The sequence below is a fragment of the Neoarius graeffei genome, chromosome 11 (assembly GCF_027579695.1).
Source record: "Neoarius graeffei isolate fNeoGra1 chromosome 11, fNeoGra1.pri, whole genome shotgun sequence".
In the NCBI taxonomy this organism is placed as follows: domain Eukaryota; kingdom Metazoa; phylum Chordata; class Actinopteri; order Siluriformes; family Ariidae; genus Neoarius; species Neoarius graeffei.
This window is the reverse complement of record NC_083579.1, coordinates 47,291,034-47,315,735: the sequence shown is the minus strand read 5'-3', so window position 1 is coordinate 47,315,735 and position 24,702 is coordinate 47,291,034. Positions and strand designations below refer to the sequence as shown.

The 24,702-nt window shown below is 41.1% G+C and overlaps 1 protein-coding gene across 1 annotated transcript; it reads left to right on the top strand.

The window, feature by feature from the left end:
• The first annotated feature begins 1,662 nt into the window (after window positions 1-1,662).
• Window positions 1,663-21,421, top strand: adprs (ADP-ribosylserine hydrolase). Its single transcript, XM_060934045.1, has 6 exons — window positions 1,663-2,000; window positions 14,870-14,966; window positions 15,072-15,279; window positions 20,249-20,436; window positions 20,577-20,677; window positions 20,834-21,421. Exons 1-6 carry the CDS (start codon window positions 1,814-1,816, stop codon window positions 21,199-21,201), a joined length of 1,149 nt encoding a protein of 382 aa, XP_060790028.1. The 5' UTR covers window positions 1,663-1,813; the 3' UTR covers window positions 21,202-21,421.
• Window positions 21,422-24,702: the final 3,281 nt, after the last annotated feature.

Below are 24,702 nucleotides of genomic sequence, written 5' to 3'. Positions count from 1 at the left end.
TACTTGACTGTACATATAGTCCTTTTTTATTCAGTTGTTTTCTCTGGGATCTAAAATTGCTTTTTATTCAGTACATGCTTATTTGATCCCTTTAACTTGATGCAGTGTGATAAATATGCCTATTACAATAGGAGTGTATAATGTGGAATAAAACAATCGGTGCTTTGGATTATATATTGGAATTTTTTCTCATGTATAAGGGTTCATGGGTGTATGTAAGGGAAAAGTACAGATTTTATAAGGGCATGGGTAACTAAAGGTTGACATGTATGTTAAATGCAGACAGGAATTTCACAAGTGTGTGATGAATAAAGCTGTGCTTTCTTTCTTTCTTAAATGATGAATGTCACCAGATTTTGTTTCAAGACACAATATAACATTTGGTATGAGCTTACAAAACAAAAATGATGAACTCTCTATAATGTAATGTAATTCTGTGTCTGGCTAAGTTGTTGTTGTTGTTGTTGTTTTAATACACAAGAACAGAATCCTAAAATCATCCCCCAAATGTGTTTCTTTCTTGATTTAATTTAAATTATACTTAAGATCCTTAAAATTTGTAAAATGGTTAATATGGGACGGCCTTGGGCTGAGGTGCCCTTGAGCGAGCTTCAGATGGGTTAAATGCAGAGAGGAATTTCACAAGTGTGTGATGAATAAAGTAGTTCTTTCTTTCTTTCTTTCTTTCTTTCTTTCTTAAAAGGAGCAAAAGCAGAAAGATTGTACGATATTTTAAAAACATTTTCCCAATGAATTAGATAACTAAGTGTTTTCCCTTGTATGTATTTTGTATTTGTTTTTATAATTTTTTTCTTCCTTGTTGACTTGTTTTTTTCTTTCTATCCATGTATATCTTTAACTACAGCACGTCCTATTTAATTTATTTTCAATTTTGTATTATAAGTTGCTTGTAGGGGCGGCACGGTGGTGTAGTGGTTAGCGCTGTCGCCTCACAGCAAGAAGGTCCGGGTTCGAGCCCCGTGGCCGGCGAGGGCCTTTCTGTGTGGAGTTTGCATGTTCTCCCCGTGTCCGCGTGGGTTTCCTCCGGGTGCTCCGGTTTCCCCCACAGTCCAAAGACATGCAGGTTAGGTTAACTGGTGAAAATAAATAAAAGGAAACAAATATAACAAGGGGTTAGTACAACTGATATGACGATATAAGTGAGGATGAGTTCTCAGCCTGGGCATTGTTAATTTTCTTGAGACATTGTGAAATAAAGATAACTCCTGTTTAAGTACAGGCCATAATGCAGAGCACTTTCTATACAGATTCACATTTCTGTATGTAATATTTTGTAACTATAATGAGATTATTCACTAGAAACTCAATGTTCTTATTTTTCAGCATCACACCCATGTGAATATTTTGGAAGGGAAAGATGGATTTGGAAGTGTGTGTGACGAATCTGCGCAGTTAAATCCACACGCCTCTGGAGACATTTTCCTGCTCCTTCAGCTCCCGTAAATTATGTTGTAAACGGACCTCAGGTTTTGGGTTTTTTTTTCACCCCGCGCCATTATAATACTCAGCAGTAAAGAAATAATTTATAAATGAAGTTACTTTACTACTGTTTTGTACGATTCAAACTTGTAGGACTAAAAACGCATCAGAGTTATTAAAACTCACTAAAATCATTTTAATGCCATGTATATTTGATGTTGTCCGGTAAATAAACAGGTCAAAGAATGACATCATATCTGCGACAGGAAAGTACGACTGAGGACATGACAGCGTTTTATTAATGCATGAAGGCTGCAGTGTGTGTCCGCATTTGAAAAGAGCGGTGTGTGTGTGTGGAGGGATTAACTGAAGGATGTCGGCGGCAGCGCGGTTAGCTGCAGCAGGCGCTCCGGTGTCGCTGCTGTCGCGGTTCCGCGGCGCGCTGGTGGCCGCAGTGCTGGGGGATTGTGTGGGCGGAGAGTTTGAAGGAGCCGCAGATGTTCCACTGGACCGAGTTCTTCAGCATCTCAGTGGACTGGAGGATGAAACCCGGGGTGACGGTGAGGACTCGGTCACACAAGCACCTGTCATGTCCGGTCAAAACAGTTGTGGCCTGTATACGTGGGTTTCACTGGTATTACATTGAATATCTCTGTGTTATTTCAGGCGTAACATTATTTTGACTTTATTCCACATTCTTATGCCAGTTTACAAAACTGAACCAACACGAGCATTTACAGATCCACACACAGTGGTGCTTGGAAGTTTGTGAACCCTTTAGAAACATCACCAGATTTCCACACAAGTCCTGAAAGTTCAAGTTTCAGATTTATTATCCTTTTAAAAAAGGAAATTTGGTGTGCAGCAGGTATTCAGAGAACATGAGGTAAGAAAACATAGACATGGAGCACACAGACACATTCATAAATGAGTGATTCCACGCTTATGGGTACTGAAATGGGGACATGAACTTATTTTTAAAAATTCACCTAAAACCATTTCTTTTTTTTACCATCAGGTCACAAAACATGTAATCTTTATGTTAAAAGATAACTTTAATTTTCTGAGATGTAATAAAAACATATTTATATGCCAAAGTCAGAACGTAACAGAAGTGTTGTGGACATATCTCATCTCATCTCATTATCTCTAGCCGCTTTATCCTTCTACAGGGTCGCAGGCAAGCTGGAGCCTATCCCAGCTGACTACAGGCGAAAGGCGGGGTACACCCTGGACAAGTCGCCAGGTCATCACAGGGCTGACACATAGACACAGACAACCATTCACACTCACATTCACACCTACGGTCAATTTAGAGTCACCAGTTAACCTAACCTGCATGTCTTTGGACTGTGGGGGAAACCGGAGCACCCGGAGGAAACCCACGCGGACACGGGGAGAACATGCAAACTCCACACAGAAAGGCCCTCGCCGGCCCCGGGGCTCGAACCCAGGACCTTCTTGCTGTGAGGTGACAGCGCTAACCACTACACCACCGTGCCGCCCCGTTGTGGACATATATATTCTCAATTTTAACAATGTAGAATTACTTTTTGAAACATAGGAAGGTGATGTTTTAGCAAATATAATTAATAAACATGTGTAGTAGAATAAACATACACATTCTTTCAATAAGATTAACATGGTATATAGCTAGATTGTAATTAATTTGTAACAGACGCGAGATGGACAATCGTAACAGAAGTAATGTAACAGACATCATTTTGGAACTCATAGGCTTGACTTTGGTATATAAATATGTTTTTATTACATCTCAGAAAATTAAAGTTATCTTTTAACATATCATTCATTAAAGATTACATGTTTTGTGACGGCGGCACGGTGGTGTAGTGGTTAGCGCTGTCGCCTCACAGCAAGAAGGTCCTGGGTTCGAGCCCCGGGGCCGGCGAGGGCCTTTCTGTGCGGAGTTTGTATGTTCTCCCCGTGTCCGCGTGGGTTTCCTCCGGGTACTCCGGTTTCCCCCACAGTCCAAAGACATGCAGGTTAGGTTAACTGGTGACTCTAAATTGACCGTAGGTGTGAATGTGAGTGTGAATGGTTGTCTGTGTCTATGTGTCAGCCCTGTGATGACCTGGCGACTTGTCCAGGGTGTACCCTGCCTTTCGCCCATAGTCAGCTGGGATAGGCTCCAGCTTGCCTGCGACCCTGTAGAAGGATAAAGCGGCTACAGATAATGAGATGAGATGAGATGTTTTGTGACCTGATGGTAAAAAAAGAAATGGTTTTAGGTGAATAAGTTCATGTCCCCATTTCAGTACCCATAAGCGTGGAATCACTCAAATATATTTACACACAAACACATTACTCAAACAGATATACCCACCAGCCCACCCAACTCATAACTGTCACTGTTAGTTATTGCCACTAAACAATGACAATAACAGTAACTACAGAAAAAAATAGGGGGAAAAAAATTAGGTGTCCCTTAATCAGGGTTCCTACGCAGTATGGAAAAGTATGGAATTTGATTTTAGTATTTTCCAGGTCTGGAAAAGTATGGAAATTAGGGTATGGAGAAATATTTGTGTTTCCAGACCTTTGCCGCTACATAGTAAAATGAAGCTCAACATTCCGACATTCAGTTGAATTTTGCCAAAGAAATGTGTTGAAATGCGGAGGGAGGGAAACGGGTGTTCTGTTGTACTGGCATGCGCTCCGCCACACCCCCTGAGCCTGCTTGCTTCTTGCAAGACTTTGGACAAGACGCAGGAAAACCCCCTGCTACAAAACGCCTCTTGAACACGCGTGAACACACATCATAGCGCCAGTCAGTGTAAAAATGCCTATGGCTTATTTGGCAGTGTTGCCAGAATTTGCTAGAAAAATAAGGCACATGGACCCTGAAAACAAGCGACCCAAGACAAAAAAAACTGCTAACAAAAATATGAAGGCTGTGTACGCAAACATACATATAAACTGAACAATGCTGTTATTACATTATTATTATTATTATAATTACATTACATTTAGTTGTCGCTTTTATCCAAAGCCACTTACAGTTATTACAGGGTACAACATGGTTACAACCTGGAGCAATGTGGGGTTAAATGCCTTGCTCAAGGGCACTGCAGCCATTACATACTGGTTAGGGTGGCCACGTCTCGGCCATGTCTGCCATCTCTTGGTATGTGGACAAAATGTGATGTACAGTGGAACTAACACAGGGCCTTCATAAAACACAATAGTAAATACAAAAAATGCCATAATGACTGTTTTCAAATTAGAAGCTTCAGTAAACTTCTGTGTGTGCACAACATACAGGGTGTCCCGAAAAAATGTATACACACTTTGAATCATTGTGAAGTAGGTGTTTATTAAAATTCATTTCATTTTCAAGGTGTAATAGAATTTACAGACATCATTTTATTGTTTTATCACTGCCTCTAACTGATGTTTATAGTCTACGCTATGAGACCTGCAACAGTCACTGAAAGTGAATGTCCAAAAATACCAAGAGAATTGAATGTGATTTGCATTGTCAGCAGTGACTGGACCAGAATGGATGTCAGTTTGAGAACAGACGGTGACTAAATAATAAAATGTCTGTAAATTCTATTACTCTTTGAAAATTACATGGATTTTAATAAACACATACAGTACTTTACAGTGATTAAAAGTGTGTACCGTATTTTCCGGACTATACGTCGCTCCGGAGTTTAAGTCGCATCAGCCAAAAAATGCATTATGAAGACGAAAAAAACATATATACGTCGCACCGGACTATAAGTCGCACTTTTTTGAAGGGTTATTCTATCCATAGAATCTGTGATTGTATCTGATAAGCGGCGCGTGGTTACTGCGCGACTGCATTGTTTATTTAATAAACGAACAGCTGGGCAGTGATAACGCGCCCTTTGCCCTGTAAGTAGCCTAGTCTGATTATTTTAAATATCTACTACTATCTTTAATACTATCACTATCGTTATTACTAATGGCCTATATTATTATTATTATTATTATTATAACTAATATTAGTAGCCTATTACTGATGCATTAATCAGTTTGCTTTTAGATTATTTTTACCGGTAGGGCTGATTATCGCCCCATGGCTCTTTCATCTGTGTTATTAAAGCTGTAGTCATCATCGAGGAGAGTCATTCTTCATTTTTGTCGAATTTTATTTCATTAAATCAGAGGTCAAGTAGGCTATAGGTATATCATCTCCAAAGACAACCGTCTAGTGAAAAAAAAACAACAACCGCTTTTAAATACCCTACTTAAATCCTTAAAAAGAGTAATTTAACTCATGTCTTGTGTGATCTGATCTCCAATGGTGAAATAAACCGGATGTGATATGAGTAGTCTGTTATTTTAGAAGATAAATTTAATATATAATTTAATATATAGCCTAATAAAAATAATATTTTATAACATATCACGACATATTACTGTCTGTAACTGTTCGTCACTAAAGCGTTTTCTAAGATCATAATGTCTGATATATATATATTTTTTTACACACACAATAAGCGCGTGTGCGTAAAGTTATAGTAAACCACCCCCCACCTTTTTTTTTTTTGAGTCGCCGGACCCACCCACCTCCTGCGTTCCGGGACCTCCCACTTCACAAATTAAGCACTGCCTGAAATCATTACATAACTTATTTAAATAACTATAGCCCTATCATTAATAATAAAACACAGGTCAGTCAAGTTTATCAAGCTGGCGATTTCACTCCAAATCAGCAAATCCATTGAATTCCTCATCCTCGGTGTCGCTTCTGAACAACTCTGCCTCCAGCGGCAGACGAAGTGCCGTTTCCTCTTCTTCTGCGTGGCTGTCGTCAGACTCAGCATCAGCTCCAGTTATTCCGCGGTGAAAAAAAAAAAACATATATACGTCGCACCGGAGTATAAGTCGCATGGCTAGCCGAACCATGAAAAAAAGTGCGACTTATAGTCCGAAAAATACGGTATACATTTTTTTTCGGGACATCCTGTATGTGCTTGACATCTTCACACACCTGTGTTTTAATGTCTTGAAGTGTGCATCAGATACGTGTGCGTCAGCGTGGCATCCTGTATTTTGTGTAATGTGTATATATATTTGTGACAAAAACAAGGCACTGATACAAATTTTAGGCCAAGCTAAATATGGTATGCATTTTGGTGGTATGTCATAATGTGAGTACCTGTTTGATTTTCAAGTAATTCTTTTAAATATATGAGTAGTTGTTTGTTCGCTGAAGTCTCCAAACCTGAGAATTTGAGTATGGAAAAAGTCTGGAATTTTAAATTTGAAAATGTGTAGGAACCCTGCTTAATGAATTAAGGGTCCTAATAGCCACTAAAATAAAAGAATCTCTGGCACGCCTTGTCCTTACAGCAGGAATTCTAAAACGGCGGCCTGAGGGGAGCAAACTAAATTCCCCAAAAAGTGGGTGGTCGGGGTATTTTAGAATTTGTTGTGCCTTACTCATGACCCGTTTTACATGCACATCTTGCAGCTGAGTAAGATGAACCCCAACCACCTTTGCTGCCACATTAACTAGCTTTGATAACCTGCCCTTACTGGTCAGTGGCAGACCACCATACCACACCATACCACACAACAATACAAAAGGACAAAACAGATTCAATAAAACTTTGATAAAATAAAGTCATCAAGGTCCTACACACATTAAAAGACTTCATCTTCCTTAAAAAGAAAAGCCGCTGTTGGGCCTTTTTACACATAGCATCAGTGTTACTCTCAAATGACAATTTGCTGTCAATAATGGTTCCCAAATATCTGTATTTTGTGACAACATCAACATTTTCGTTTTGAATAACAGTATGTGTAAAAGATTTCTGAGACCTGCGGAAATCAATTATCATATCTTTAGTCTTGGCTACATTAATAGATAAATAAGACTCTTTAAAAGTAGATAAAGAGAACCCAGTTAAACAAACGAGACAAAAATATTATACTTGGTCCTTTATTTATTGAGGAAAATGATCCAATATTACATATCTGTGAGTGGCAAAAGTATGTGAACCTCTAGGATTAGCAGTGAATTTGAAGGTGAAATTAGAGTCAGGTGTTTTCAATCAATGGGATGACAATCAGGTGTGAGTGGGCACCCTGTTTTATTTAAAGAACAGGGATCTATCAAAGTCTGATCTTCACAACACATGTTTGTGGAAGTGTATCATGGCACAAACAAAGGAGATTTCTGAGGACCTCAGAAAAAGTGTTGTTGATGCTCATCAGGCTGGAAAAGGTTACAAAACCATCTCTAAAGAGTTTGGACTCCACCAATCCACAGTCAGACAGATTGTGTACAAATGGAGGAAATTCAAGACCATTGTTCCCCTCCCCAGGAGTGGTCGACCAACAAAGATCTCTCCAAGAGCAAGGCGTGTAATAGTCGGCGAGGTCACAAAGGACCCCAGGGTAACTTCTAAGCAACTGAAGGCCTCTCTCACATTGGTTAATGTTCATGAGTCCACCATCAGGAGAACACTGAACAACAATGGTGTGCATGGCAGGGTTGCAAGGAGAAAGCCACTGCTCTCCAAAAAGAACATTGCTGCTCGTCTGCAGTTTGCTAAAGAGCACATGGACAAGCCAGAAGGCTATTGGAAAAATGTTTTGTGGACGGATGAGACCAAAATATAACTTTTTGGTTTAAATGAGAAGCGTTATGTTTGGAGAAAGGAAAACTCTGCATTCCAGCATAAGAACCTTATCCCATCTGTGAAATGTGGTGGTGGTGGTAGTATCATGGTTTTGGGCCTGTTTTGCTGCATCTGGACCAGGACGGCTTGCCAATATTGATGGAACAATGAATTCAGAATTATACCAGCGAATTCTAAAGGAAAATGTCAGGACATCTGTCCATGAACTGAATCTCAAGAGAAGGTGGGTTATGCAGCAAGACAACAACCCTAAGCACACAAGTTGTTCTACCAAAGAATGGTTAAAGAAGAATAAAGTTCATGTTTTGGAATGGCCAAGTCAAAGTCCTGACCTTAATCCAATCGAAATGTTGTGGAAGGACCTGAAGCGAGCAGTTCATGTGAGGAAACCCACCAACATCCCAGAGTTGAAGCTGTTCTGTACGGAGGAACGGGCTAAAATTCCTCCAAGCCGGTGTGCAGGACTGATCAACAGTTACTAGAAACGTTTAGTTGCAGTTATTGCTGCACAAGGGGGTCACACCAGATACTGAAAGCAAAGGTTCACATACTTTTGCCACTCACAGATATGTAATATTGGATCATTTTCCTCAATAAATAAATGAGCAAGTATCATATTTTCGTCTCATTTGTTTAACTGGTTTCTCTTTATCTACTTTTAGGATTTGTGTGAAAATCTGATGTTTTAAGTTATATTTATTTATGCAGAAATATAGAAAATTCTAAAGGGTTCACAAACTTTCAAGCACCACTGTAAGAATACATATCAAAATAAAATCCGCTTGATTAAAAAAAGTTTACTTAAATCTATGATTAGTTGTAGCACAAAAAAGACAGGAGTCGATAATCCTGCATTTTAAATCCTTGGGTGATTATTCTGTGTTTCTCAGTCTTCATTTTCAGGCTCTTTAATTGACTTCTGGGCCTTAAAGTTGCCATAGGTGACTCCCCCCCCCCCCCCCCCCCCCCCCCCCCCACGTGTAAAATGAACAATGAGTGAATTTGTTTGTTTTGAGCTGCCAGGAAAGATATAGTAACTCAAATAAGCAATGTAAAGTTTGTCTGTAGGAAGCTATCCAGAAATTTGAAGCTTTAAAAAAAAAAAAAGCATGAATCATGGCCTTCCCCATGATTCAGAATCTATCTTTAATTAACCAACAAGATATGGGAAATTTTTCATAAACATACTGCACGTCTGTCATTTGCTGACAAGTCCATGAAACCGAAGGTGGAAGACAGGTTCTGAGCAGTGTCAAGAAATTACCTGGAAACCTTTTTAGACCCATACTGCTTTGTGTAAACTTTCACAAATTACTTTTCATGATTTTTTTTTTTTATTTTGGTGCCTCAAGTGCCATGATCATACTTGCATATTATCCCATTGATTGTACACGCAAACAAATGGGCTAAAATGAACCAACCTGATTTGTGAAAGTCACAGTAAGTTGTCAAAATCAGTTTACATTTTCAACATTAAATCAGATGGAACAATTAACAGGAAATAATAATGAGCCATTACCAATTAATAACATACCACCACAATAAAACCAAAACCGTAATAATACTTATTATACATACATATCTTCTTCTTTCGGCTGTTCCCATTAGGGGTTGCCACAGCGGATCATCATGATCCGCATATTTGATTTGACATAGATTTTTACACCAGCTGCCCTTCCTGATAACTCTCCCCAATCTATTCGGGCTTGGGAATTATGCTATTATATAATTATTATTACAACCCCGATTCCAAAAAAGTTGGGACGAAGTACAAATTGTAAATAAAAACAGAATGCAATAATTTACAAATCTCAAAAACTGATATTGTATTCACAATAGAACATAGACAACATATCAAATGTCGAAAGTGAGACATTTTTAAATTTCATGCCAAATATTGGCTCATTTGAAATTTCATGACAGCAACACATCTCAAAAAAGTTGGAACAGGGGCAATAAGAGGCTGGAAAAGTTAAAGGTACAAAAAAGGAACAGCTGGAGGACCAAATTGCAACTCATTAGGTCGGTTGGCAATAGGTCATTAACATGACTGGGTATAAAAAGAGCATCTTGGAGTGGCAGCGGCTCTCAGAAGTAAAGATGGGAAGAGGATCACCAATCCCCCTAATTCTGCACCGACAAATAGTGGAGCAATATCAGAAAGGAGTTTGACAGTGTAAAATTGCAAAGAGTTTGAACATATCATCTACAGTGCATAATATCATCAAAAGATTCAGAGAACCTGGAAGAATCTCTGTGCGTAAGGGTCAAGGCCGGAAAACCATACTGGGTGCCCGTGATCTTTGGGCCCTTAGACGGCACTGCATCACATACAGGCATGCTTCTGTATTGGAAATCACAAAATGGGCTCAGGAATATTTCCAGAGAACATTATCTGTGAACACAATTCACCGTGCCATCCGCCGTTGCCAGCTAAAACTCTATAGTTCAAAGAAGCCGTATCTAAACATGATCCAGAAGCGCAGATGTCTTCTCTGGGCCAAGGCTCATTTAAAATGGACTGTGGCAAAGTGGAAAACTGTTCTGTGGGCAGAAGAATCAAAATTTGAAGTTCTTTATGGAAATCAGGGACGCCGTGTCATTCGGACTAAAGAGGAGAAGGACGACCCAAGTTGTTATCAGCGCTCAGTTCAGAAGCCTGCATCTCTGATGGTATGGGGTTGCATTAGTGTGTGTGGCATGGACAGCTTACACATCTGGAAAGACACCATCAATGCTGAAAGGTATATCCAGGTTCTAGAGCAACATATGCTCCCATCCAGACGACGTCTCTTTCAGGGAAGACCTTGCATTTTCCAACATGACAATGCCAAACCACATACTGCATCAATTACAGCATCATGGCTGTGTAGAAGAAGGGTCCGGGTACTGAACTGGCCAGCCTGCAATCCAGATCTTTCACCCATAGAAAACATTTGCCGCATCATAAAACGGAAGATACGGCAGAAAAGACCTAAGACAGTTGAGCAACTAGAATCCTACATTAGACAAGAATGGGTTAACATTCCTATCCCTAAACTTGAGCAACTTGTCTCCTCAGCCCCAGACATTTACAGACTGTTGTAAAGAGAAAAGGGGATGTCTCACAGTGGGAAACATGGCCTTGTCCCAACTTTTTTGAGATGTGTTGTTGTCATGAAATTTAAAATCACCTAATTTTTCTCTTTAAATGATACATTTTCTCAGTTTAAACATTTGATATGTCATCTATGTTCTATTCTGAATAAAAAATATGGAATTTTGAAACTTCTACATCATTGCATTCCGTTTTTATTTACAATTTGTACTTTTGTCCCAACTTTTTTGGAATCAGGGTTGTACATATCCTTTACAATATGTACAAAACCATGTACTGTTTATCACTGATGGTTTCCATCTCCTTCTTCATAAGATCTGTGTGTTTTGTGTGAGTCCACAACATGCATTATCACGTTAGATGTAAAAAGAAATTTCCATGTGATTTACTGTTACAGCTTCAAACAGAAATACAACAAAACTGTCTTGTGCAGAGTTGGATTCATATGAGTAAAAAATTTACCTGCAATTTCGTTCTGGCCACAAAGTTGGCAAAAATCAGACACAGTTCTGGAATATAACAGTGACAAGTTTTACTTGGCTTTTCTGTTATACGCTCTATAACTTAAGAGATTGTGGAAGAAGTAGGTCGTGGAGCTACTTGTCACAGCCTACATTTATCATAGTATAGCTATGTCCTCTACAACACAATCTATGCTTCCTTATAGCTATAAATCTAGCTTCAATAATCTACAACTTGTACACTATAATTATCAATATAGGTCACAACTGCAGCAACACAGATGATGTTTAGGGGCAGTTGAACTTGCAAAAATCAGTGACTTGCACTACCAAACAATACATGTACCAAAATAACAGTTGACACCCAATTTGCTCGATATACCTGATAAAGCCAGAATAGATATTGCTGTTCTTTGGCACAGCTCACCAATATCTGTCTGACTAGTTTTCACAAATCAGTCTGGGTCTAAAAAGTTCAGAGGTAATTTCTTGCCACTGCTTAAAATGCATCTTTTCCGCTTTTGGTTTCATGGACTTGTAAGCAAACGACACGTACAATCACTTGTGAAAATTTTTACAAATCATGTTAGTTAATTAGAGATTGGTCTTCCCCATGACTTGAAACCTGTGTTGATTTTCGAGGAATAAGAAAATAAACAGATCAAAGGTAACCTATTAGCAATGATTTTAGGTCATTTCTTTCTATTTTCTGAATTTACAAATCAGCACTATCAAAACAAGCCATTACTCTGTTTTTTTGTCCATCCATGTACAATGTTTTTATAGCTTGTGGAGTTCTGAATAGCTCACTGCAAACTAACTTTACCAAGCTACTCAAGCTAACACTCATTGCAAATGTGGTGAGCAGAAAAGCATCTCAGCATGCACAAAACATCGAACCTTAAAGGAACAGTCCACCATACTTCCATAATGAAATATGCTCTTATCTGAATTGAGACGAGCTGCTCCGTACCTATCCGAGCTTTGCGCGACCTCCCAGTCAGTCAGACGCAGTCAGACGCGCTGTCACTCCTGTTAGCAATGTAGCTAGGCTCAGTATGGCCAATGGTATTTTTTGGGGCTGTAGTTAGATGCGACCAAACTCTTCCACGTTTTTCCTGTTTACATAGGTTTATATGACCAGTGATATGAAACAAGTTCAGTTACACAAATTGAAACGTAGCGATTTTCTATGCTATGGAAAGTCCGCACTATAATGACAGGCGTACTAACACCTTCTGCGCGCTTCGGCAACGCATTGATACGGAGCTCAGATATCAATGCGCTGCCGAAGGTGTTAGTACGCCTGTCATTATAGTGCGGACTTTCCATAGCATAGAAAATCGCTACGTTTCAATTTGTGTAACTGAACTTGTTTCATATCACTGGTCATATAAACCTATGTAAACAGGAAAAACGTGGAAGAGTTTGGTCGCATCTAACTACAGCCCCAAAAAATACCGTTGGCCATACTGAGCCTAGCTACATTGCTAACAGGAGTGACAGCGCGTCTGACTGCATCTGACTGACTGGGAGGTCGCGCAAAGCTCGGAGAGGTACGGAGCAGCTCGTCTCAATTCAGATAAGAGCATATTTCATTATGGAAGTACGGTGGACTGTTCCTTTAAGGTAGATGGGCTACAACAGCAGAAGATCACATCAGGTTCCACTCCTTTCAGCGAAGAACAGGAATCTGAGTCTCTTGTGGGCAAATTAGAGTAGCCAGTTGGCCTGATTCACATGTCTTTGGACTGTGGGAAGAAACTGGAGCACCCGGAGGAAACCCCTGCAGGTACGGGAAGAACATGCAAACTCCCACAAAGTCCCCAGTCGACCAGCAGGTTCAAACCCAAAACCTTGTTGCTGTGAGGTGACGGTGCTCCACGCTGCAGCATCGTGCCACCCATGTGTAGAACATTACAAAAATGCGGGAGTATCGGCACAAGTGTATTATGTGGCTGAGAAAAACCCGTTTGGGAAAACTCCAGTCCAGTGTGGAGTGCTTCTTTGTGTTTACATGGGTGTACCACATGAGGGGGGAAAAAAACCTCAGCAATTCCAACGACTTGGCAAGAAATGTAGTCAAACAAAATCGAACTCTGGTAGTGCTTTTCCAAAGTGGAGAAATTAATTACTGCTGAATAGGATGAACCTGGATGCAGAATTAGCAGTGTTCCTGGACAAATGTAAATGCAGTTTGTCGAAAGTATTGAACTGTTTGAATGGCTGGCTTTCTGTAGTGAATCAAGTAGAAGCATTACATTACATTAATGGCATTTAGCAGGCACTCTTATCCAGAGCAATGTACAACATACCCAGAGCAGCCTAGGGAGTAGTTGGGGGTTAGATGCCTTGCTTAAGCCTTGGTCACAACCGGCCGTACGTGCTCCTACGGCCGGTCTACGTGCAAAAAATGCAAGAAACGCACAGAGGGCGCGCGTGTGACGTGCTGATTTTCGAGCCGTAGACTGGCCGCAGACCGGCCGCAGAGGTTCTTTGTCATGTCAAACAAATTCTACGGGCGCTTACGTTTTTCTCAGGTTGCAAGACAAACTTACGGCCAACATGCGTCTTTCTCCACGAACAAAAAAAACGCAGCGATTTGGGAAACGCCAAAAATCGCACGGCCAAAAAATCGTACGTCCGGTTGTGACCTAGGCTTTAAGGGTACTTCAGCTATTCCTGCTAGTCTAGGGAATTGAACCAGCGACCTTTTGGTCCCAAAGCAGCTTCTCTAACCATTAGGCCATGGCTTCTCCTACATTTTTATCACTTAGACATAACATTAGGTACTTTTATCATCTGCGTTAAAATAACATTAGTAAGGCATTGCCCTTAATAAACAGTCTACCTCATCACTTCAGAGTGATGTCCTTGCAGTTCTTGATATTGCTGGTAACTTGGTAACGCTAACTGAACTCTCTGGCCACCTTAGATTATGGGGCACGTGTTGTGTCCAAGGGCAATAGAGGGAGGTCAGTTCAAGGAGTTTAAAAAAAAAAAACATCATTCTAATGTTGTTGCATTTCTCCTGCTTAACAGCTAGAGACCTAATTTTGACTAATGCACCTTTTTAAAGGTGAATTGCATCTGAAAATGATGTAAAAGTGATCTGATACCGTTTCAGCATTTTAGGCTGGTATGAAACTACAGATTGTTTTAGTAGTACATCCAGAACTAAAACAATATAATAAAACGGTGTGTGTATGTATTTATTTGCTATTCCTCAGGCATATTGCAGTACAGTGATGACACAGCCATGATGCGCTGTGTATCCCAGTCTCTTCTTACCAGGATGGGCTTTGATGAACAAGACATGGCTCGCAGGTACTTTTCAGAGATTTATATTATCAGTGCAACTTAAAGCAGTAGTTTGTGCTTTCCTGTGGCTGCTGTATGTTCATACATGCTTTTACTTCACTTTCAATCCAGTTTCGCAAAAGAGTATAGCCTTGCTCCAGGCCGTGGCTACGGATCAGGAGTCATTCAGGTTCTCCGAAAGCTCGCGTCGCCTCAGCTCAGTGACGTCTTTCAACCAGCACGTGCTCAATTTGGTGGACGTGGCTCATTCGGCAATGGAGGAGCAATGAGAGCTGCCCCCTTTGCCCTTGCCTTCAGAAATGCAGCTGATGTGAGGAGGGTGAGGACCAGGCTTAAATCTTATTTGGTGATCGGTTTCAGACCCATCCTGGTGCCCTGCTGACCATTTTTTGAAGTCAATAAATAGAAATACACAGTTAAATACATATTGAATGTAAAGGAGCTGTTACAATGTGTGGCTTCAGTGTTGTAAGGTTCTGTCTGACATTTTGGTCAAAAATGAGGTCAACACACAAACCATCACTTTACTCTCTCGTGGTTTTCTTTTCTATTTTGCAGTTTTTGGTGTAGCATTTGATAACATTACAAATTTTATCTTCAAAAATACAGAATAAACTTGGTTTGATAAGGTTCTGTCTGCAGTAAACCACCATCCAGGATGAATACGACGTAGGCCTCGCCCAGTCAGTATTAAAACTATACTGCCTTTCAGATTTTTCAAGTGTAGGTCATAAAAAGGATTTTCCCTGACACCCAATTATTTTTGTTTAGTGGACCAAAAGCTACTGAATTCGAATCACAGACTTCCAGTTTTATTAGGTTTTTTAAAATAGAACAATTAATGAATTTATCTCCACGTGGGGGTGGCACGGTGGTGTAGTGGTTAGCACTGTCGCCTCACAGCAAGAAGGTCCGGGTTCGAGCCCCGTGGCCAGCGAAGGCCTTTCTGTGTGGAGTTTGCATGTTCTCCCCGTGTCCGCGTGGGTTTCCTCCGGGTGCTCCGGTTTCCCCCACAGTCCAAAGACATGCAGGTTAGGTTAACTGGTGACTCTAAATTGACCGTAGGTGTGAATGTGAGTGTGAATGGTTGTCTGTGTCTATGTGTCAGCCCTGTGATGACCTGGCGACTTGTCCAGGGTGTACCCCGCCTTTCGCCCGTAGTCAGCTGGGATAGGCTCCAGCTTGCCTGCGACCCTGTAGAAGGATAAAGCGGCTAGAGATAATGAGATGAGATGAGATCTCCACGTGGCCTTAAATTTTCCACAATTTTTTCCTGCTTCACCGTGATCCAATTCAAGATACTACGTCATGCATTACGTGGTGGGAATTCCCTGTTTGCGCAAGGCATTGTAGGATACAAATTTGAAACAGGAGAGAAAAATGGAGGACACGAGTGTGTGAATAAAATGTGAAAGACCGACTACGGTAACAGAAAGCTAGAAGAAAAGACATGTTGCGAAGGAAAGGAAGCGCAGGACCAAACTAATAAATCTCTGCGGTCAGCGAGCACCTCGGTGTGATCAGCTGTTTGTTTAGTGACAGAATGATGTAACTGTCAGTGCACAGTCAAAGGTAAACCTGCGCACACGGACTTTCTCTGTCTGTCTGCCTGACTGCGCGAAGCAAGCAATTTCATGCATGTTATTTGCTCAGGAATCCTCTCAAATTAAGTAACTTCCCAACCACAGAATGGCCTGATATTTTGTGAGATATTACAGAAATAAACATGTATGTTCACACAGGCCCTGTGATGACCTGGCGACTTGTCCAGGGTGTACCCCGCCTCTCGCCCGTAGTCAGCTGGGATAGGCTCCAGCTTGCCTGCGACCCTGTAGAACAGGATAAAGCGGCTAGAGATAATGAGACGAGATGAGATGTTTACACAGTAACCAAATTTCAGAGGGAACTACATTTCACCAGCTTCATGAAATCGAAAGGCCGTCTCGCTTTAACGCTCTAAATGAGTACTCTGACATGAGCAGAGTGGAAGCTTCAGTCACTAACTTTTAGTTGTAGATATTTTCGACATAGGGGTGGCACGGTGGTGTAGTGGTTAGCGCTGTCGCCTCACAGCAAGAAGGTCCTGGGTTTGAGCCCCGTGGCTGGCGAGGGCCTTTCTGTGTGGAGTTTGCATGTTCTCCCCGTGTCCGCGTGGGTTTCCTCCGGGTGCTCCGGTTTCCCCCACAGTCCAAAGACATGCAGGTTAGGTTAACTGGTGACTCTAAATTGACCGTAGGTGTGAATGTGAGTGTGAATGGTTGTCTGTGTCTATGTGTCAGCCCTGTGATGACCTGGCGACTTGTCCAGGGTGTACCCCGCCTCTCGCCCATAGTCAGCTGGGATAGGCTCCAGCTTGCCTGCGACCCTGTAGAAAGATAAAGCAGCTAGAGATAATGAGATGAGATGAGATTTTCGACATATGCTGCATGAGAGTAATTAAAGTAGTGTAGAAGTGTACTCACTGGTTTTACAACGTGTAAACATTCTGGCACAGGAGAAAATCTTGAGCACAGCAGAACATTAGATAATATTCACTAACAGGTCAGAATTTAACTCAATTTTGAGATTGTAAATTTGAAGTAACCTTTGAGTGTAGGCCTTGTTGAGCTGTACATGTAAATTTCACTAATTTAGGGCCTGTTTACACGAGGACGCTGTCGGGTAAAAACGACTAAATATTTTATCGGAAATGCCTTTCGTCTACACGGGGACGGCGTTTCCGAGGCTGAAAAATGGAAAAAATTGAAAACGCCTTCCAGAGTGGATAAGTTAAAAACAGCCCCCGTTGCATATCCGTCTAAACTACCCAATACACGAAACTCTGCTCGGATCTGCTCACGTCGGGTACGCGTTTACGTCATACATATGTCATATACTGTACATGCCAGCCCGGGAAGTAAGAAAGTAAGTAAAAAAGTAAGAGCATGTCTGATTACATCGATCCAACGGACCTTCAAGCTGCTCTGGCAGCTTTAATAAACGTCCAGGAGTCCTTCGAACATCTATACCGAATCTGCACATATACCGTTAATGAACAGAGGCGGGTATAGCATGCTCTTACTTTTTTACTTACTTTCTTACTTACCATAGCCAGAGTAGTCAAAGTTTTCGCAGCGCAGATGTGCAGATCAGACAAGACGGAAGACGTTGCGCATGCGTGCAGACATAACGGAGGTCTTTCACAGCACCACCTAGCCGCCTGGCATGCACATCCAATTGAATTCCACACATTTATGCGTCACCGTATAGATGCAGATTTCCTCCTTGAAAACGATCGTGTAGACGCGGAAAAAAGTGAGAACGAAAACGGACTTTTGCGTTTTTGTTTCAGACCGTCCCCGTGTAAAGTGGGCCTTAGAGTTTTGCTAGCTGGAATGTCAGAACTTTGGTGTTCCTGTCTCCATTAATTGCTCTCACATATAAACACTGGTGCATCGTTACTGTTTTTGTTTATAGCTAGTCTACTTGCACATTAAAATAAATAAATAAAATTAAAAAATTGACGTCTCCATGCTTCTCCTCTTGTTCTTCTCAACTTTACGCCAGTGAATTGGCCCTGACCTATTTGGACTTGTATGCAGGGTTTTTTTTTGTTGTTGTTTGTTGTTGTTTGTTTATTGACTTCATTCAGGTTATTAGGGTTTTGCATTGGTTCTTGTTTTAATGTAACGTAGACAAGGTCACATTGCCTGCCTGGTTGTATGGGCCTATAACCTGTCATTATCAAATTCTGATTAAGATTAAATCGCTGGCTGTGAAGTTTATATGATTTTCAATTTTGTCTTTGATGTACAGTACCAGTCAAAAGTTTGGACACACCTACTCGTCTGTAGGTTTTTCTGTATTTTGATTATTTTCTACATTGTAGAACAATACTGAAGGTATCAAAACTATGAAATAACATCTATGGAATTATGTGGTAAACAAAAAAAAGTGTAGAAAAAAAGAACAAAATATGTTTGATATTTTAGATTCTTCAGCGTAGCCACCATTTACCTTGATGACGCTTTGCACACTACTGGCATTATCTTAACCAGCTTCATGAGGTAGTCACCTGGAATGCTTTTCAATTAACAGGCGTGCCTCGTCAAAAGTTAATTAATGCAATTTCTTGCCGCCTTAATGCGTTTGAGATCAAATAGTAAATAATAAAAATACAGTAAATAGCCCTATTCCACAACTGTAGTAATCCATATTATGTCACGAACTGCTGAACTAAGTAAAGAGAAACGACATCCATCATTACTTTCAGACATGAAGTGTCTTAATTAACAAAAATAAAGAAGAACCATTGAATCAGAAAGTGTGTCCAAACTTTTGATTGGTACTGTATGTCTTTTACCCCTTTTCCACCAAATCAGTTCCAGGGCTGGTTCGGAGCCAGTGCTGGTGCTGGTTCACAACTCGTTCAACTTGCGAGCCAGCTGAGAACCAGTTTGCTTTTCCATCGCTCGCGGTGCTAAGCGGAGCCACGTCATTACGTCGCTGTATACGTCAGTTATGTCGCTGTATACATCATTACGTCGCTGTATACATCAGTTACGTCGCTGTATACGGAAGTTACGGCGCTACGTTTACATAAACCTTGGCGCAAATATCAAAGCAAAAACAACACGGAAGAAGCAGCAGCGGCAACAATAATAATAATAATGGATGACTTCGCGTTTGTACAGCTGCTGCTTCTTGTCACTTAAAAATGGCAATCTTTCGTGGTCTTGTTATTGTTGTTGGTTTTAACAACTCCACTGACGTAAGCGGTTCTTTCCTCTGGCCCAGCAGAGAGTTGGTGCTAGCCTGGAACCGGTTTTTCTGGCCCCAGAGCCAGTTCTTTGTCAGTGGAAACAGAAAACCCGGTTCCAAACTAAGCACTGGCCCCGAACCAGCCCTGGAACTGCTTTGGTGGAAAAGGGGCATTTGAGAGCTAGTCGCCATTGATGTGTTTCTCACACCGCTGATGTTGATTTGCACACTTGCACCGTGTGTTGTTGGGTAATGGGGCAGCACTCAATAGACAGTGTTGTTTAATGGGGCAGAAAGGCTTGATGCACAGACTTGGTGCATGATTTCAAGAGTGATGCTGTCCCTGGCAAGTTCCTACCTTCAGTAAGTACCTGTGTTGCCTTTGCTGGAGCCCACTACTGGGTGATTACAAAGTTTTGTTCAGAAATGCCATTACTGAGCTGTAGCTTTCTGTAATAATGATCTACGGTGATTGTATATTCAGGTTTGAAACTGATTCTGTACCAGACTTCCCCTGTCTGTTTCTTCTCTTTTTGTGTCATTGGCAGTACGCAAGGTTCGGGGCAATGCTCACCCACTCCTGTTCTCTGGGATATAATGGCGCTGTGCTACAGGCCCTCGCTGTTCACTTGTCACTTCAAGGTGATCTGGCCTTACCACAAAACTTCATCAGTAAACTCATCTCTGAAATGGAAGAAGTTGAGAAAGACGAGGCAGCCCGCAGTGATGCCAAAGAGTGAGTCATCAATTCATTGGTGTGGCAGAGTTTTTATCAAAATAATCTTTGCTGGAGAATCTACATGAAGTGAATTAGTCACTGATGTGTTTTGTGTTATGGTTCTATTAAAAAAATGCACCAACTGGTTTGTTTTATAGGCTTAATTTGGCTGAATTTCCATATTGTGCACGTTTGCACAGAGTCAAGGAGCTCATGGAGAAGAAAAGCGTAAGCATTGAGGAGGTCATATCAGAACTCGGTTAGTGGGGGTTTATTTTGCAAGGTTAATTTCTTATTTGCATCCTCATTTGCATCACTGTTAGAGCGATATCTGCTGTATCTAATGGAACACAACGTGTAGTTTATGCAGTGTATGTTTATGTTTAGTGATGTTGCTAAATGTTTCTGTGCACAGGGAACGGCATTGCAGCCCTCGAGTCTGTGCCCACAGCCATCTTCTGTGTGCTGCACTGTTTAGAGCCTCGAGAAGGCCTGCCAGAGCATTACGGTGGCCTGGAGAGAACAATAGCCTACAGCTTAGCCCTGGGAGGCGACACAGACACCATCGCATGCATGGCAGGTGCTATCGCAGGTGCCCATTACGGCTTCGGTGCCATTCCGCAAAGTTGGCTGAAGAGTTGTGAGGGGGCAGCGGAAGCTGAGCATCTGGCTGAGCGTCTCTACAAACTCTACAACATCAGGCAGACAGAGGAAGTCAACGTGACTCCAAGCGACAGCAATCGGCCACATGACAGCCATTCTCGTCTGAAAAATACTGACTGATCCATTACACATTTTGCTACATATATACTATATGCATGTAGTTTGACACACAAGCATACATACATCGCCGAGGAAACACAACCTTTGTTCAGAAGAATCTGTCGTCTTTGTTTTGCAAAAAGATTTACAATAAAAGAAATAAATCAGCCACATATTGTCTATTAAACAGAGTGAAGCCAAAAGATTTTTTTTAAGAATAAAAAATTTTTAAAAAGACAAATTTAAGAATGTTTCGTAATATTTGGTGTCCAAATTCCAGCATGTGTAAATAAAGCATCTGCTCAAATGAACAGCTGCAGTCTTTGTGGTATCCTGAGCTTTTAAAGCTAAAAACTGAACAGAAGACATGAATTTCCAGCCCACCTGGAATACAAGCTGTCTCTACATGACTTTCATTCATTCATAACTTTTCTTTCATAATTCAATTTTGTTTTACTGATAAATTCATGAGTTCCAGCTATAGGCATGTTTAGGGCTTATTATTATTATTTTTTTTATAACAGAACCAACAGGCGGCACGGTGGTGTAGTGGTCAGCGCTGTTGCCTCACAGCAAGAAGGTCCGGGTTTGAGCCCTGTGGCCGGTGAGGGTCTTTCTGTGCGGAGTTTGCATGTTCTCCCCGTGTCCGCGTGGGTTTCCTCCGGGTGCTCCGGTTTCCCCCACAGTCCAAAGACATGCAGGTTAGGTTAACTGGTGACTCTAAATTGACCGTAGGTGTGAGTGTGAATGGTTGTCTGTGTCTCTGTGTGTCACCCTGTGATGATCTGGTGACTTGTCCAGGGTGTACCCCGCCTTTCGCCCGTAGTCAGCTGGGATAGGCTCCAGCTTGCCTGCGACCCTGTAGAACAGGATAAAGCAGCTACAGATAATGAGATGAGATAACAGAACCAAAACATCCACCAAAGTCCCAAGGCGAAAACTACTCTACTGCGCTCAAGTCATTTGTGGTGATTAATGTGTGCGTCCTTCTTCAAAATAAAGTTGAATTACATATCTTACAAATAAAAGGTACTTTACAACAACAACAGAAAAAACATCACTGGCTTCTTATTGAATGAACTTTAGGCTTTTGCTCTGAGCATGTCCACAGGGGAGAGGTGTCACATCAATGACAACACATTGACCTCAATGTGAAAAAATCACATTTTTATGTAGAGATCAGTATGACAACAGCACTAACCCCAACTTCAAACTGGCAACAGCCATAAAACAGGAGTGGAAATTACATAATTTCTGTGGAAGTGTTGTCCAAATTGGGTTTTCTGTCCAAATCGAGTACTAACGTGGTGTCTGTACAATATAACACGGACATAACTTTGTTTTGACACATGAACTCTTTCGTGATCAATTATTATCCAAGTGAATTCTTCGTGAAATCATTTCTCACGGGTTTTTACTCATCTGTGGCTCTTTGATAGATTTAAATGATTCAATAAGTGTTCTGGTTAAACTGTGAGTCTATCAGTCACGGAATGACGATATCTTAATATAATTGCTATGTGATAGGTTTTGATCTTTCTGTACTCAAGGAGGTTGAATTGACAAAGTATGATCAAGGATTGTAAACCCTCTGCCTAAGAGATTCTGCCTTACAGATATGTCTGGGAGCAAAAAGACACAGCTGTCCAGAGTTGTTTCTCAGTTTATTGTAGGACAAACATGAGTATATATTCACATTCAAGAGTGTGTTGTAGTTTTGTGATTGGATGATGATTTAATTGACAAAGCTAAGTTATCTATGTATAACGTAAATGAGTGATGAAGCATTACATCACTGGTTTAGACTACACTACTTTATGAAAGAAGAGAAACATCATGTACCATTACATCACCCATCAGGATCATAGTCTTATGAAAGAAATAAGACATTACTGGTCAACATTAAACAGAGAGCAGAATGTGTGGGCAAAGATGAATCTCAAGGATTTAACGAACCAAAACAAGTAGCAATCAGGACCGCCTGTTCCACTTTCAAGCATGCCAGATAAACATGTCTATCACTATGATTTACATCACTTATATTGTGTCTTTATTGGGAATCCGTTAGAATTTAAAAAAAAGAAAGCAACGTGTGTTCCTGCAGGCTGATTAAAAAAAGGGTTAAAGGTTTCAGCTGTCACATACACAGTGCTATAGAGTATAACACACACACACAGCGAAATGCTAGAAGGTTGAGACCATGACTGTACAAGTCAACAATAAAAAGAAAACTTAGAAATAAATAGAAAGATATTTTAAAAAGACAATAATATATTAAACTTATATAATTGAATAAAGGTTAAAAATAGAGGAAAAAGAATGCAATAAGTGATAGAAAATCACAAAGTGTCTACGTGCGTGCGTGTATGTGTGTATGGGTAGGTTTGGGGGGGGTTACAGACTAATATGCAGGTGACGTATGGGAGGGGCAGCACGGTGGTGTAGTGGTTAGCGCTGTCGCCTCACAGCAAGAAGGTCCAGGTTCGAGCCCCGTGGCCGGCGAGGGCCTTTCTGTGCGGAGTTTGCATGTTCTCCCCGTGTCCGCGTGGGTTTCCTCCGGGTGCTCCGGTTTCCCCCACAGTCCAAAGACATGCAGGTTAGGTTAACTGGTGGCTCTAAATTGACCGTAGGTGTGAATGTGAGTGTGAATGGTTGTCTGTGTCTATGTGTCAGCCCTGTGATGACCTGGCGACTTGTCCAGGATGTACCCCGCCTTTCGCCCGTAGTCAGCTGGGATAGGCTCCTGCGACCCTGTAGAAGGATAAAGCGGCTACAGATAATAAGATGAGATGAGATGAGATCTTTCTGAAAGATACATTTCCTGTGATGAAATCCAGCAGTGATACAGGATCTGTTGTACTATTATAGTGCTGTAGTAAGCAGTCTTACTTATGTTGCTCACTCATCATACCATTTATATAAAATGTTCAGAGAACAATTATGTAATTACTGTAATTCATTCAATTGCTTCTTTAATTTTTTCACAGCTTCATGCATTTCTTTGGCTTTTGTCTTCAGAAATGTGCTAGCTACAGTCTGATGTTTGTTTTTAATCAGTTCTTTGCAATTATTAATTTAATCAGGAAATGTCAGGACCAGCACAATGACTCCTCCTGTGTCTTGCAAAGAAGTGGAAATTTTATCCCAAAAACTGAGGTCAGGGTTCTGTGCATGCCATTCAATTTCTTCATCTCCAACCTTGGCAAACCATGTTTTCATGGACCTTGCTTTGTACACAGCAGCACCGTCATGCTGGAACATGTTCAGGCCCCTCAGTTCCAGTGTAAGGAAATTGCATTCATCATGATCATGATTTCCCTTGTGGCGCGTGATTGGCCTTGGGGTGCATTTGTCTTGGAAACCGCTGTTCAACAAATGCGTGAAGTCCTTGCTATTCATCACTCTCTTTCTAGCCTGCTTCTTGTCAACCTCCAGCAGCTCCTCCACTCTCTCCCAGGTCTTTAGTGATGTTCTTTTATCAAAGAGCACTTGCTTTTGTAGTGCAGCATTTTCCATACAGCA